This window comes from Leucoraja erinacea, chromosome 1 (assembly GCF_028641065.1).
Source record: "Leucoraja erinacea ecotype New England chromosome 1, Leri_hhj_1, whole genome shotgun sequence".
NCBI classification, from domain to species: Eukaryota; Metazoa; Chordata; class Chondrichthyes; order Rajiformes; family Rajidae; genus Leucoraja; species Leucoraja erinaceus.
Genome location: NC_073377.1, coordinates 11,966,960 through 11,983,989, shown reverse-complemented (window position 1 = coordinate 11,983,989; position 17,030 = coordinate 11,966,960). Strand labels below are relative to the sequence as shown.

Sequence of the window (17,030 nt, the reverse complement as noted above, 5' to 3'; positions counted from 1 at the left end):
AATAGGTTTACATTGGAAGCAATTGTCTAGTGGGGGCTGCAAAAATCAGTGCTGGTCTCTCAGCCATTCAACTTACTTATTAATGATTTGGATAATACAATTGGGAGTCATATATTCAAGTTTGCTGATGAACGAAGATGAGTCATATTCAAAGTAAGGTAGACAGAAGCATAAAATTGTGAGGAGACGCTGATAGATGAAGTGAGTTGGACAAACCATGGCAAAACTCAATTAAGTATGAAGTCATCCATTGTGGACCACAGCGAGACAGATCTCAGTGTGAATTAAAAAGTGAAGATATAGGAAGAGTGGAAGATTGCAGAGATTTAAAGAGACTAAAATTCAGTGGAAAAGTAATCAGGAGATTAACAGAATGTTTAGAAGCCTGGTGTACGAAGGGGAGGAAATGTTGCTTCAACTACAACTACATCAAGCTATGATGCAGCTGGACCATTTAGAGTTAGTCACTGAGATATACAGCATGGAAACAGGCCTTTCGGCCCAACTTGCCCATGCCGACCAAGAAGCCCCATCTACACTAATCCCACCTGCCCGCATTTGGCCCATATCCTTCTAAATCTTTCCCGTCCATGTACCTGTTCAAAGACAAATGTCTTTTAAATGTTGTTATAGTACATGCCTCAACTATCTCATCTGGCAGCTCATTACATACCTCTGTAATAGGGCAACCAGAATTGCATGCAACACTGTAAAAGCAGCCTAACCAAAGTCCTATAACCCTGCAGCATGACGTCCTGACTCAATGGGGACAAGCATACCATTTACCTTCTTAGGTGCACAAAAATGCTGGAAAAACTCAGCGGGTACAGTAGCATCTATGGAGCGAAGGAAATAGGCAACATTTCGGGCCGAAACCCTTCTTCAGACTAATCATCTACCTTCTTGATCACTCTATCTACTTGTGTTCCACTTTTTGGAAGTTATAGACTTGGATCCCACGATCCCACTGTACATCAATGTTGTTAAGGGCCTTTCCATTGATTGTATATTTTCCCTTTACAATTTGACTCCCAAAGTGCAACACCTCACACTTGACCGGATTAAACTCCCTGCCGTTTCTTTGCCCATGCAAGGAATGGCAGGAACAACATTGTTAAGCAGGTTACATACATAATGTAGATACGTAGACAATTGGTGCAGGAGTAGGCCATTCGACCCTTCGAGCCAGCACCACCATTCAATGTGATCATAGCTGAACATCGACAATTAGTACCCCGTTCCTGCCTTCTCTGCATACCCCTTGATTCTGCTTGTCCTAAGAGCTCTATCTAACTCTCTTTTGAATGCATCCAGTGAATCGGCCTCCACTGCCTTCTGAGGCAGAGAATTCCACAAATTAACAACTCTCTGTGTGAGAATGTTTTTTCCTCATCTCCGTTCTAAATGGCCTTTATTCTTAAACTGTGGCCCATGGTTTTGGACTCTCCCAACATCGGGAACATGGTTCCTGCATCTAGCGTGTCCAATTCCTTAATAATTTTAAATGTTTTTATAAGAACCCTCTCATTCTTCTAAATTCCAGTGAATACAAGCCCAGTCACTCCATTCTTTCATCATATGACAGTCCAGCCATCCCGGGAATTAACCTTGTGAACCTACGCAGCTCTCCCTCAATAGCAAGAATGCCCATCCTCAAATTAGGAGACCAAAACTCCACACAATACTCCAGGTCTGGTCTCACCAGGGCCCTGTACAACTGCAGAAGGACCTCTTTCCTCCTATACTCAACTCCTCTCGTTATGAAGGCCAACATGCCATTAGCTTTCTTCACTGTCTGTTGTACCTGCATGTTTACTTTTAGTGACTGATGTACAAGGACACCCAGGTCTCGTTGTACTTCCTCTTTTCCTAACCTGACACCATTCAGATAATAATCTGCATTCCCCTTTTTGCCACCAAAGTGGATAACCTCACATTTATCCACATTGTTGCAAGGTTCTCTGATGTGGATCTGGAAGTCCATTTTGAATTCCAGACAAAGGATGGATGGCTTGCTTGATGCCCAAGGCAGGCCAGTGCAGTTGTTGGTGCCAGCCATATTAAGGGACAGCAGTGATAGGCCCCTTTCAAAAGTCCCCAGCGTAGGAGCAATGATAGAACTTTAATAAAGTGATTAGATGCAACAAGCACAACAAATGTGGCACGGTGGCGCAGTGGTAGAGCTGCTGCCTTACAACATCAGTAACCCAGGTTCGATCCCGACTACAGGCACTGTCTGTACGGAGTTTGTACGTTCTCCCCATAACCTGTGTGGCTTTTCTCTGGTTTCTTCCCATGCTTCAAAGCCAGACAGGTTTGTAGGGTAATTGGCTTGATAAAATTGTAAATTGTCTCTAGTTGGTGTAGGATAGTGTTAGTGTGCTGGTCAGTATGGACTCAGTGGGCCTAAGGGCCTGTTTCCACACTGTATCTGTAAACTAGACTGAAAAGACAATAAAACTCTATACCTCTTCCCACCTCTGAATGCCTCACCTTGAAGGTAACCAGATACCTGCCAGTCATTGTCCTGCCCCTGCTCTCTTCCAACTTTTTTTCCCCGCACCCCCCATTACAATAAGTCTGAAGAAGGGTCCCGACCCATAACATCACTTCTTCATGTTCTTCAGAGATGCTGCCTAACCTGCTGAGTTAGTCCAGCACTTTGTTTCAGGAAGGTAGCCAGACTGTTCCTCTAAACCACACATTGGATAGAGAATTGGCTTCTTGGAAGGAAGAAGAGTGTGATGGCTGAAGGTTGTGTTTTGAACTGGAGGCCTGTGACTAGTGGTGTGCCTTAGGTGCTGTATATTGCTGTTTGTGGTTTATATCAACAATTTGAATGAAAATGCAGCAAACGTGATCAGTAATGCCCCTGTCCCACTTAGAAAACCTGAACGGAAACCTCTGGAGACTTTGCGCCCCACCTAAGGTTTCCGTGAGGTTCCCGGAGGTTTTTGTCAGTCTCCCTACCTGCTTCCACCACCTGCAACTTCCAGCAACCAACTGCAACCTCCGGGAACCGCACGGAAATCTTGGGTGGAGCAGAAAGTCTCCAGAGGTTTCCGTTCAGGTTTCCTAAGTGGGACAGGGGCATAAGTTTGCAGATGAAATGAAAGTGGGTGGTATCCTAGATAGTAAAGATGGTTATTAAAAATTACTGCAGGGTCTTGATCAGTTGGGCGAATCGGTGAAGGAATAATTAATGGCGTTTAATGCAGATAAGGGCGAGGTGTTACATTTTGGGGAGTCAGACCAAGGCAGGACCTTCACAGTGAATGGCAGGTCTCTGGGAGTGAAGTAGAGCAGAGGAATCTAGGAGTACAGGTACATAGTTCTCTGAAAGTGGTATCACAGGTAAATAGGATGGTCAAAAAGGCTTTTGGTAATTTGACCATCAATCAGGGTATAGAATTGGGATAGACACAAAATGCTAGAGTAACTCAGCGGGACAGGCAGCATCTCTGGAGAGAAGGAATGGGTGACATTTCAGGTCGAGACCCTTCCTCAGATGTATGCTACAGTAGTACATGATGTTGGTGAGACCATATTTGGAGTAGTGTGTTCAATTTTTGTCACCTTACTATATGAAGAATGTTGTTAAGCTAGAGTGGAGAGAAGATTTACGAGTTTGTTGCCAAGATTTGAAAGCCTGAGCTATAGGGGGAAGAGGGCAGGCTAGGACTTTACTCCTTGGAGCACAGGACACTGAGGGGTTATCTTATACAGGTGCATAAGATCATGAGGGGAATAGATAAGGTAGATGCATAGGCTTTTACCGAGATAAGTGGAATCAAGAACAGAGGATATTGGATTAAAGTGAGAGAGGAAAGCTTTAATAGGACAACTATTAAACAACTTTATCACAGAGAGGGTGGTATGTACATGAAACGAGCTGCTAGACGAGGAAGTTGAGGCAGGCACTATAACATTTATAAGACATTTGGACAGGTACATGGATACAAAGGGTTTATAAGGTTATAGGCCAAACACAGTATGGGCAGGTGGGACTACAATGGAGAGGGCACCCTGGCCGGCATGGGCAAGGGCCTTTTTTGGTGCTCCATGAGTCTGTGACTTGCAGTATATAAGATTTGCTTACAGCAAACTTTCAGAGTAAAGATTTTTTTTTAAAAGAATAAACGATCGGCTCCAGTTTCCACAATGATGTAAAAAAGCCCAAGGATCAATCACTCTCGAGCCTCTGTCCTTTTTACATTGTTTTGTGGCACTCAAAAATGGAAGGTGGTCTGACACAAGAGGGAGCTTTTGGCTGCAGTACTGAATTAAATGGTCAAGTTTGAGATCAAATGCTCTTGTAAAGTATTCAAGTCACACACCGTATCTTTACTACTTCTTTATTAATACTACACACACAGACTACTTCTCATAGCTGTTCGTGGTCTGTCACCGAAGCTAGAAAGAGAGGTGGGGAGGTTACAATTATACTAGTGATGTGGGGAGTGGTTTAGTAGTGATGAAGTCATTATGTTAAAGGCACATGCACAACCCTCTACATCCTTCCCCTTGGAAACGAAACAACACAGCAATGACAGGGCGACCACGACTCATGCGCTAGTAGCAATTAAGCAAAGTCCCCATAACGGTCAGGGGGCCGGACCACGCGCCCGGAGCGGGTACGCAACTCGCCACTTCCCCACTCCGCAGGAACAACCGGAGACGGGACTGTGGGGGGGTGGGGGAGTACGAACCGGAGATCCAGGGGGGGAGGGAGGAGGAGGAGGAGACCGAGGGGGCGAAACGGGAGCATCGGCAGGTGGACGAACCCGATGAACCGGGCTGGAGGCCGGAGGTGGAGGGTGATAAAGCTGAGAAGGCAGCGTGCGAGGCATCCGAGGAGTGGCCGGAGGAGCCGAAGCCACTGGAGGTGCAAAAGGGGCAGCAGGAGGAGGAGGAGGCTCATTTACGAGACGAAGGTGCTGACGGGACCGGCGATAGATGGTGCCATCATGGTCAACCAGGTAGGAACGTGGCGAGTCAGCAGACCCGACGACGATGGCCAGACGATAGTGGCCGGAGGGGGATTGCATGCGCACCACCTGGCCAGGGAACAGGCGAGAGAGGGGGCGGCAGGACTTGTCGTGGATGCGCTTCTGGACCTCGTGCTTGTGGGCAATGCGCTCTTGGACAGCATGAGGCTGCAGGACAGAGGGCACGAGAGACCGCTGGGAAACGGGGATGGGAGGCCGTGTAGTGCGGGACATTAGCCGCTGGGCAGGCGAGCCCAGGGTAGGGTCACCGGAGATGTTGCGGAGATTGAGGAGGGCCAGGCAGAAATCGGAGCCGGAAAGGCGACAGTGCTCCAGCAAGTCTTTGGCACTGCGGACAGCGCGCTTGGCCAGGCCGTTGCTCTGCGGGTATTCAGGGCTGCTCGTGAAATGTCGGAAGTTCCAGGTGGCAGCAAAATCACGAAATTCGGCGCTGGAGAAATGGCTGCCATTGTCAGATTGCAGACTCGCCGGGGAGCCAAAGGTGGCAAAGTGGCGGCGCAGCCTGCCGATGACCGCGGCGGATGTCAGTGAGTGCAGCTGGTCCACCTCGAACCAGCTGGAGTACGAGTCCACAAGAACCAGGAAGGGTTTGCCACGCCACTTAAAAATGTCGGTGGCTACTACCGTCCAGGGCAGTGCGGGGGCCGGTTGCTGCAGGAGCGGCTGGCGTTGATGTGGTGAACGAATATTGCAGGTAGGGCAGGCAGAGACCCTCTCCCTGACGTCGTTGGCCATGCCTGGCCAGTAGAATTGGCTCTGGGCCTGGGGCAGAGTTGCCTCAGCCCCAGGGTGACCGCTGTGGGCTGCGTTGAAGTAGTGGTCCCGCAGCGCAGCAGGCACCACAACCTTGTGGCCCTTCACCACCACACCGTTGTGCAGCACCAGTTCATCGCGGACCAGGAAGTAGGGCACGGCGCCAGCATATTCTCGCTGCTGCATGCACCTGCCCTGATTGCGGACCCTTCAGCTCGTGTTACTGTGAACGGCTCCTCTTTCCCTGCCAAGGTCGATAGTGGTGCCGTCGCCAATGTTATGTCTCTGAGCCTCTTCAAGAAGATAAGGTCTGGTGAGAGAGTCACTCCCAACGACTCCCTATTGCATGCCTACGGGGGAGGCGTGCTCGAACCTGTCGGCACGGCTACATTACTATGCAAGGTCCTGCAGGCCTCTCGGCCCCTCACATTTTATCTGCTGGACACTGACAATGTCACCCTGTTGGGCGCACGAGCGTGCCAGGACCTCGGTTTAGTCTCGTTCCACCGTGATATCCATCTGGTGCGCTCCACCTTGGACCCGCTTACAGAATACCCTGACCGTTTCGACGATATGCTGGGCAAGCTGCCCTGCAGCTACAAGATTGTTGTCGACCCGGGCGTTGAGTCCGTGATCCGCCCGCCGCACTGCGTCTCCTTTGCCATGAAGGACAAGGTGGAGTCGACTCTGCAACACATGGTGGCAACTGGCGTCCTCCAGGAGGTGTCTGATCCCACCAGGTGGGTCTCCACCATGGTGGTCTCGGCTAAGAAAGACAAGAGCGAAATCTGGATCTGTATCAATCCCAAGGACCTGAACCTTGCCATCCAGCGCCCACACTACCCTATGCGGACGGTGGAGGACGTCACTGCACAGGTTGGGCCGGCCACTGTCTTCTTGGTCCTCGATGCCAAGAGCTCCTTCTGGCAGATACCGTTGGATGAACGTTCCTCCCTCCTGACTACCTTCAGCACGCCCTTCGGCCGGTTCCGGTTCCTCCGCATGCCGTTCGGGATCAACTCTGCCAGCGAAGTCTTCCAGCGAACGATGGAGCAGATGTTTGCTGGTGTGCCTTGTGCCATCATCGTCGATGACATTCTGGTCTCCAAATGGAGACGTGGGTTCGAATCCCACTTCTGACACCATGTAAAATATTCAAGTCACACACCGTATCTTTACTACTTCTTTATTAATACTACACACAGACTGCTTCTCATAGCTGTTCGTGGTCTGTCACCGAAGCTAGAGAGAGAAAGAGAGGTGGGGAGGTTACAATTATACTAGTGATGTGGGGGGTGGTTTAGTAGTGATGAAGTCATTATGTTAAAGGCACATGCACAACCCTCTACAGCTCTGACCCTAATTTGAGAGTTTGGGGTTCATACTGCAGACATTACAGTTCCTTGAACATGGAGTTGTGCGTAAAGGCAAAGTTTTATACTATGATTCACACACTGTTCACGCTAAAATAATTCCACACATATTGTACCAAAAGTAAAGAGGAAATACTATTTACATGCACTAATGGGGATGGCAATACATTCAAACAATAAAACATCCTGATTTGGAATTATCATTGGGTCTAATTCTTCAAATACCCCCCTGCCCCACTTACCACCCTATCATGATTGTTAGATTAGCTGAAAGAAAAACAGAAAAGTTTCACCAGGATGTTTTTTTAGTTCAGTTTATTACTGTCACTCTTAGGGCATTGAGTATAGAAATTGGGACAAGATGTTTGTGAGACCAAAATTTGGGACATTGTGTTCACTTTTGGTCACTTGAGGATGGACATCTTGTGATTGAGGCTGTGCAGCTTAGGTTCACGAGATTGATCCCTAGGATGGCGGGACTGTCATATGAGGAAAGATTGAAAAGACTAGGCTTGTATTCACTGGAGTTTAGAAGGATGTGGGATCTTATAGAAACATATAACATTAAAAAGGACTGGACAAGGTAGATGCAGGAAAAATGTTCCCAATGTTGGGTGAGTCCAGAACCAGGTGCCACAGTCTTAGAATAAAGGGGAGGCCATTTAAGACTGAGGTGAGAAAAAAACGTTTTCACCCAGAGAGTTGTGAATTTGTGGAATTCCCTGCCATAGAGGGCAGTGGAGGCCAAATCACTGGATGGATTTAAGGGTTAGATAGAGCTCTAGGGGCTAGTGGAATCAAGGGATACGGGGAGAAGGCACGGCATGGGTTATTGATTGGGGACGATCAGCCATGATCACAATGCATGGCGGTGCTGGCTCGAAGGGCCGAATGGCCTCCTCCTGCACCTATTTTCTATGTCGCTACAGGAAGGATGTCATTTAGCTGCAAAGAGTACAAGGATTTACGAGGATGTTGTTAGGACAAAAGACACTGAGCTACAGGAAGAGTTTGGGCATGCTGGAATTTTATTTCTAGTGGTGCAGGAGGCTGAGGGGTTACCTTTGAGTATAAGATCATGAGGGAAATAGACAGGGTGAATTTTATTCCCTTACCCTGAGTCTTTTACCAGGGTAGGAGAATGAAAAGCCAGAGGACACAGGTTTAAGGTGAGAGGTACAAGCTTTAACAGGAACCTGAGGGGCAACCTTTCCACTCAGAGGGTAGTAGGTATAGGGAACGAGTTATCAAGTAGTTGAGGCAGACACTTTAAGAACATTTAAAACAAACACTTGGGCAGGTACATGGATGGGAAGTGTCTAGAGGGATATAGGCTAAATACAGACAAATGGGACAAACTTAGAGGAGCTACTTGGTTGGAATGGATAAGTGGACCGAGGGGCATGTTTCCAAGCTGTATGATCTAAGTATGCAATTCATTACTGTTTAAATGATCATTCATTTTCAAAATCTTATCTTAAAATCTGAGCAATGGTTACGGTGACACAAAGAGCCGAGGTTTAGGATCATAGAGCAGAAAACACTCGTTGTGATGTCAGGGTCATTGCAGGGGTGAGAAGTTTAGCATCTGGACCAGGTCTTACATTTCACATTTGACAGAAGGATCAAATGTTTAATCCACTTTACCCTATGTTATCCACTTTGATCTTGTTACATGCATAAGAATGAGTTCTAGATGCTAATCCTTCAGAACAAATGTGTTAAGCATGGTGATTAAAATCAGGTCTAGTCTACGAGGAAAGCATTTTATTCAGTCAATAAGTCAACAAAAACATTCACTTCACCCCAGTTGCTATATTCTCTTAAATTACATTTAGTAATAGGTGCAGATAAAATTTACAAGATATCCATACATACCATTTAAATAATCAGTAAATAAATGCTCATCTTATTGAAACTAAAAAATTGCATATTAAAAAATGTGTTAATCATGAGCTGGTATGTACAAATTAGTAAAAATATTACTTAGGAATAATAATCATTAATCTAATTACTTTAGTACATTTTTCAAATGTTATTCTGGTCATATTATTTAAATTATTGTGACATTGGAGAGTATGAGAAATAAATATATGCTAATTATTGATGTGCTCTTTAGAAACATAATACAATGTAAATCAGGGCTTTGACGCAAATAAGCTAAAGGGCCTGTCCCACTTAGGCAACTTATTAGGCGAGTGCAGGAGACTCTGCTCTCGCCACATGGTCACCACATGTTGGCAGGTGGTCTCTGGTGAGTCTCCTTCATGGTTGCGAAGAGTTCCCGCATTCTGGGAACTAGTCGCGGCCTCAGTATGGTCGCCCCCAAATTTTTCAACATGTTGAAGATTTTTCTGCGACCAACAATTGGTCGCCATGGAGAAAATCGATAATCCTAGGTGTCGCAGGTGCAGTTGTAGTGGGCTCGCCATGTATTTATGGGTAGTCGAGGTAGTCGTATGTAGTTTTAGTTAATCGCCTTTGCTGACCGGGCATTTTCATTGGCTCATTGGGGAAAAAAAACGTAAGCACGAGTTTTCAGAACCAAGAATAACCGACCGGTAATGTTAAATGCCCGCCAAACTTCACAGCTGTGTATCTTTGCCTTATTAAAAGTTGTCTGGCTTCTTAAAAGTGTCTCCACAACTTCTCCCCCCCCCCCTCCCCCCCCCCCCCCCCCCCTCTCTAAAAGGAACTCCCATACTCTCTCCCAGCCGTCACCCCCCCCCTCGCGGTGTGTGTCTGTATCACCTTAGAAAACATAGAAATTAGGTGCAGGAGTAGTCCATTCGGCCCTTCGAGCCTGCACCGCCATTCAATATGATCATGGCTGATCATCCAACTCAGTATCCCGTACCTGCCTTCTCTCCATACCCCCTGATCCCCTTAGCCACAAGGGCCACATCTAACTCCCTCTTAAATATACCTTGGCTTTGCATCGTGTGAATTTCAGACAGCACTCCCCCGCTTTCCCTGGCAGTCGCCGTTCCAGTTCCCGGTTTTTCAGGCGACTGCCGTGAATTTGACAGTCGCCGGCAATCCGCTGAAAAATCACCTAAGTGGGACAGGCCCTTAAAACTGCTGCCATTTATGGGGGGAGAAAAAGCTGGTTCATTACTTGCAGCTTACCAACTAAGCCAGGACTGTGACTGCTAATCTTTCCAAAATGAATACATCTCAATAGAATTCCCACCTCTTGGTTTAGGTTGGCATTTAATGTCAATGGGAGGTTCAGCATTTTTTGGAAAATAAATGTTAAGAAAGGTTACAGCATAGTGTGGCAATTTGATTCATCAAATTCCTGGTGCTGTTGTTTATTTCCAGGTCACACCCCACCTCAACAAATCTCAAACACCTTTATTACTCTTCTTAGAACAAAAAACTACACATCTTGCGACAATTCATCCTAATAGAGTAGTTCTGACCACCAGCTGGAAATTGTTCTTTCTTCAGTTCTTCATGAATAACTTAAATTTATGCCCTCACAACTTTTTTTCTTTCCTAAGGAACCCTTTCAGGTCAACGGCAAATGCCTGCAAGTCTAATAAAGTAAAGCCATCATTTTACAAGACCCATTTCATAACCACAAGACTTCTCCATCCCTAATGACATTTTAATGAATCCACACTACAATTTTCTGGTTGTTTTGATATTTTATGTGAATTCTTACATACAACATGTAAACTGTTCTTTGCACTTATGAAGACTTGTACAAGCTTTGAATATTTTTTTCCTGTGAAAGACTTCAAAATCTTCTAATAGCCAGTTTGCTTTATCCTCTTTCAACAATTTTTTGGTAAGATTCTTTCTATTTGTATAATTTAATTTGTATAATTATAGCTTGTTGCATTATTAAGTTTAACTGGACCTACCATCACTTTGCCCATCCTGCAATGTTTTCTTGCTGTCGCTAGCATTATCAATGCCTTCTCTTTCAGTAATTTTGTACTGGCTGGAGCACATATTTGGATAAAGTACATTTCATGCAGTGGGAAAAACTTAAAATCGGAAGCACTGAAGAGGCAAAGTAATTCCAACTATTCTTTTAATTCCAAACTCCATATTATGTAAACATGACATAATGCCCCTTAAAATACTCCTTATGAATGAAGCATCAATCACAGCTTTTTTGTTCAGTAAGGTCCATATTTGCTAGCATATTCTGTTTTGGTGGCAAGGTTCCACTTGATCTTTGTAATCATTTTTTTTGTGTGGCAACAATCAAAAACTCACAATCTTTTAAAAACCATATTGATTGTTCCTAAGTTTTGTCCATGCCACCTTTTATTGCAAACATTTTATCCGTCAGTTAAACGCAACCGAGACTATGGTTATGCAACATCCTAATGTAAGGTAAAGCCATTAAAGTTCAATTAATAGTCTGAGGGTCACCAATGAGGTGGATAGTAGTTCAGGACTGCTCTCTGGTTGTGGAACGATGATTCAGTTGCCCGATAACAGCTGGGAAGAAACTGAAGGGTCTCGACCCAAAACGTCACCATTTCTCCACATATGCTGTCTGACCCGCTTAGTTACTCCACCTTTTTGTGTCTATCCTAATCTCCTCTCCAGTCTTTAATTTAGTTTAGAGATACATCACGGAAACAGGCCCTTCGGCCCACCGAGTCCGCGCCGACCAGAGATCCCCACACATTAACATTATCCCACTTAGGACAATTTTTACATTTACGAAGCCAATTATCCTACAAACCCATACGTCTTTGGAGTGTGGGAGGAAACCGAAGATCTTGGGGAAAGCACATACAGGTCACGGGGAGAACGTACAAACTCCGTACAGACAGCACCCGTAGTCGGGATCGAACCCAGGTTTCCGGCGCTGCATTCACTGTCAGGCAGCAACTCTACTGCTGCGCCACTCTGACCGCCCATTCAAAACTGGTATTATACTTGTATCTGTAGTATCTGTGTGTTACATGTTGTAATACAAATGCGCCTTGAATCTTCTGGCAATCTGGGTATTTGGCATTGATGCAATTCAGCTCCACTTCCTTTCACCCTTCACCCCCTCCATTATCATCTCCTCCTTCCCTCTCCCCACCTCCAACCTATCATTTCCCAAACCGTTTCCAACTCTCTGCAACAGCACTTCATATCTGGTCCCCACTACAAGCTACCTGCTCTAATCTAATTAAAATCAGGAAAACATTCAGATCATTTTGCATCTGTCAAGTGGGAAATGATGACTTTCAGCCTGAATAAAGCATGCGGATTTAACACCATTAACTGGTGAAAGTATTGAAATACAAAGAAGAGCAATACAGGTCATAGTAAAGTTAAAATTGATTTAAATTGCTGGGAAGATTTAATAATCAGTTCACTTTCTTCTGTAAACTGCTCAATAAAACTACATGAATAGAGTCCCCCATAGTTCTGTGCATCACATCATCAATTACAATTACCATCCATTACCATAACATACATTAAACATTTATATTTTGTACAAATTTAGCACCTGGTGTAAAAAATACATAATTAAATACTTTACAATAAATAATGTACACTGATCAAATTTTTATTCCTGTAATAGATAATAGACAATAGGTGCAGGAATAGGCCATTTAGCCCTACGAGCCAGCACCGCCATTCAATGTGATCATGGTTGATCATCCACAATCAGTACCCCGTTCCTGCCTTCTCCCCATATCCCTTAACTCCGCTAGCCCTAGATAGATAAAACTCTCTCTTGAGATCTATAGAAAACAGCAGATAGGAGCTAAAAATTTCTGTTGCAAAAGACTTGATAGCTGAAACATAGCATGGTCACAATACAGTGACCTTTCTCTGCACCTTGCCCGCCTTAATGCAATGCATAGTTGAACTGATTCGCAAACTTTTCATGTTTTCTTTTGTCGATAAAGGCCATTGCTTCGGAGACTCGTTTGACTGAAGCTCTGCAAAGAGAAACAAATAAAAATTGGTATTGTTCATATTTAGAGTTTGCTCTTGTGACATTACTTAATTTGATCAGCACACATTATAGAATGTTAAAACAGCTTTAGCCCACACCTTAACTGCTGCAAAAATAACAGCGTCAAGACCACCTGCTGCAATGGACAAACTAAATAATTCAGGTCACACAGCCTTCAGTGGAGAGGTGAACTTAGTTCATGTTTCAGATAAATAAACGTTGGCCAGAATTGCCGGCCGAGATGCCACCCGAACTGCTGAGTATTTCCAGAGTTTGTTTATATTTCAGAATTCTCGCACTTGTAATATTTTGCTTTTGTATCAAATTAAATGGCTATTAGAAGCCTCCTTGGTGTGGGTTACGTCTTCAACTTTTTTTAAAGGAATGTAAAAATATGATGTCCTTCAGTTTAATTAACATTTTGGAAATAACTGTTGGATAAGTGTAATAAAGTGAAAGGAGTTCTGTTAGAAGATACATCTGCAGTCGTATTCAGGCCTTTAGAAGAGATAATGAATACTATCAATGTATTTCAAACAACTGGGGAGTACCAATTAGGGAAGAAGAATGGCATAGAAATTGAAGAAGCATATTTAAATTTGACATCATTGATTCAAAAATGACAACAAAATAATTTGCAAAACACTCATTACAGAGAGTCCCGGTGATAGATTGTGGAATGGGACAGTGACAGTAAATTTCAACCTGGACTGAAGCAAAACATTGCTGTTTTGGATCAGCCATCCATGATTCTTTTTGCCTTTCCATCGACTTCCATGTACGAAGTCCAACTGGAACATATAATGAATTGCTGATGTATGGTGAAAATTGGGTTATACATTTGTTTGGACGGCTAATTCACAGTTTTTTTAAATGCTGTAATTGCTATATGGTTAAAATCATAGTCATACAGCACGGACACAGACCGTTCGTCCCAACATGCCTGTGCCGACCAAGATGCCCCAACCAGATTAGTCCCACCAGACTGCGTTTGGCCCATATCCCTCTAAACCTTTCATGTCCATGCAAATGATTTCCCCAATATTGTTCTGTCTTCTTCCATGAATGGAATCAATGTTTTTTTAGATGGTCCTGCCTTTCTTAATACATCTCCCTTCCCCAAATCTTCTCATTTTACGCCCATATACCGAAAATTGGCGAGGCCACCATTTCCACTCATCTGCCAATAACCTGTAGTCCCAATAGCATCAATTTAGATCCCTTCCCTTATTGTGAAGAATGAATACTGTCAATTAACTTTTATATCTATAGCGTATTGCCGGTATTTCTTGGACCCTCAGTTACCGTGAGAAGTTGCTTTCTTGAACCAATGCAGCCCTTCTGCAGAAGGTAGCCCCACAAAGATGTAGTAAGGAAATTCCAGAGTTTGAATCCAGCAACCATGAAGCAATGGTATTATATTTCCAAATCAGGACAGTATGAAACTTGGAGGGAACTACATTGTTTATTTTCTTACGCCTGCTGCTCTTGTCCTCCACAATAGACAATAGGTGTTGGAGTAGGCCATTTGGCCTTTCAAGCCAGCACCTCCATTCAATGTGATCATGGCTGATCATCCACAATCTGTACCCCGTTCCTGCCTTCTCCCCATATCCTCTGACCTAGCCCTATCCAGCTCTCTCTTGAAAATATCCAGAGAACCGGCCTTTACCGTCCTCTGAGGCTGACAATTTCAGACTTACAACTCTCTGTGCGAAAAAGTTTCCTCATCTCCGTTCTAAATGGCTTACCCCTTATTCTTAAATTGTGGGCCCTGGTTCTGGACTCACCCAACATCAGGAACATGTTTCCTGCCACTAGCGTGTCCAAATCCTTAATAATCTTATATGTTTCAATAAGAAATCCTCTCATCCTTCTAAATTCCAGAGTATACAAGCCCAGTCGCAACATTCTCTCAGCATATGACAGTCCCACCATCCCGGAAATTAACCTATGTGCACTCCCTCAATACCAAGAACGTCCTTCCTCAAATGTATAAACCAAAACTGCACACAATTCTGCACCCTGTACAACTGCAGAAGGACCTCTTTGCTCCTATACTCAACTCCCCTTGTTATGAAGGCCAGCATGCCATTCACTTTCTTCATTGCCTGCTGTACCTGCATGCTTACTTTCACTGATGAACAAGTACACCCAGATCCCGTTGCACTTCCGCTTTTCCCAACTTGACACCATTTAGATAATAATCTGCCTTCTTGTTTTTGCTTCCAAGGTGGATAACCTCACATTTATCCACATTATACTGCATCTGCCATGCATCTGCCCACTCACCCAACCTGTCCATGTCACCCCTGCATTCTCATAACATCCTCCTCACAGTTCACACTGCCACCCAGCTTTGTGTCACCTGCAAATTTGCTAATGTTACTTGTAATCCCTTCATCTAAATCAATATATATTGTAAATAGCTGTGGTCCCAAAACCAAGCCTTGCGGTACCCCACTAGTCACTGCCTGCCATTCTGAAAGGGACCCGTTAATCCCTACTCTTTGTTTCCTGATTCCAACCAATTTCTATCCATGTTAGCACTCTACCCCCAATACCATGTGCCCTAATTCTGCCCACTAATCTCCCATGTGGGACCTTATCAAATGCTTTCTGAAAGTCCAGGTACACTACATCCACTAGCTCTCCCTTGTCCATTTTCCTAGTTACATCCTCAAAAAACTCCAGAAGATTAGTCAAACATGATTTCCCCTTCGTAAGTCCATGCTGACTCAGACAGATCCTGTTACTGCTATCCAAGTGTGCTGCTATTTCATATTTTATGATTGACACCAGCGCCGATGTCAGGCTAATTGGTCTATAATTCTCTGTTTTCTCTCTCCCGCCTTTCTTAAAAAGTGGGATAACATTAGCTACCCTCCAATCCACAGGAACTGATCCTGAATCTATTGAACATTGGAAAATGATCGCTAATACGTCCACATTTTCTAGAGCCACTTCCTTCAGTACCCTGCGATGCAGACCATCAGGCCCTGGGGATTTATCAGCCTTCAGTCCCATCAGTGTACCCAACACCATTTCTTGTCTAATGTGGATTTCCTTCAGTTCCTCCATCACCCCAGATCCTCTGGCTAGTACATCAGCAAGATTGTTTGTCTTCTCCTTAGTGAAGACGGATCCAAAGTACATGCTTAACTCAATGACAGAGGCTGTGAATTTAGGAGATGGCATTAACAACTCCTCCTTGCTAACCATCAAAAGCGGGGCACCTCAGGGCTGCATGCTCAGTTTACAGCAGGAGTCGGCAACCTTGTTCTGCATAGAGGCCGGGATGCATGTCTGTGAGCGGATGACGGGGCCACATTCATCACGTGTACACATGGATTCCATCCCATCCTGCCCCGGATGGCAGGCATCTAATCAAGTGTTCACAGAAGGTAGACAAAAATGCTGGAGAAACTCAGCGGCTGAGGCAGCCTCAAGCAATCCTTGAATGTCTCACCCGCTGAGTTTCTCCAGGATTTTTATCTACCTTTGATTTTTCCAGCATCTGCAGTTCTTTCTTAAATGAGCTCACAGAAGGTGCGTGGCCGTGCTGGCGGCTTTGCACAGGATGCGGTACAGCCAGAGCTCAGCCGCGCTCGGGGAAGCGCTCGGCCGTGCTCGGGGAAGCATTTGGCCGCGTTCGGTGAAGCACTTGGTTGTGCGTGGCGGGCCGGATGATTACGGGGGAAAAAATCCGCGTGTGGGTTGAATGATTTTGGGTTACAGGCTGCATTCAACCCGGGGGCCAATCCCTGGTTTAGAGATACAGCACAGAAATAGGCTTTTTGCCCACCGAGGCCGCACCAACCAGCGATCGCCAAACATTAACACAATCCTAAACACACACACTAAGGACAATTTACATTTATACCTAGCCGATTAACCTACAAACCTGTACGTCTTTGGAGTGTGGGAGGAAACCGAAGATTAAGGATGGAGAGGAATCTGCCAACA

The 17,030-nt window shown here is 44.9% G+C and overlaps 1 protein-coding gene across 1 annotated transcript in view; it reads right to left on the bottom strand.

Moving 5' to 3' along the window:
- Positions 1-11,401: 11,401 nt before the first annotated feature.
- Positions 11,402-17,030, bottom strand: part of uvssa (UV-stimulated scaffold protein A) — a 111,368-nt gene continuing 105,739 nt past the window's right edge. The window contains exon 14 of the mRNA XM_055652007.1: positions 11,402-13,047. Within this exon, the coding sequence (XP_055507982.1) occupies positions 12,954-13,047 (94 nt within the window). The 3' untranslated portion in view covers positions 11,402-12,953. The remainder of the gene's footprint in view (positions 13,048-17,030) is intronic.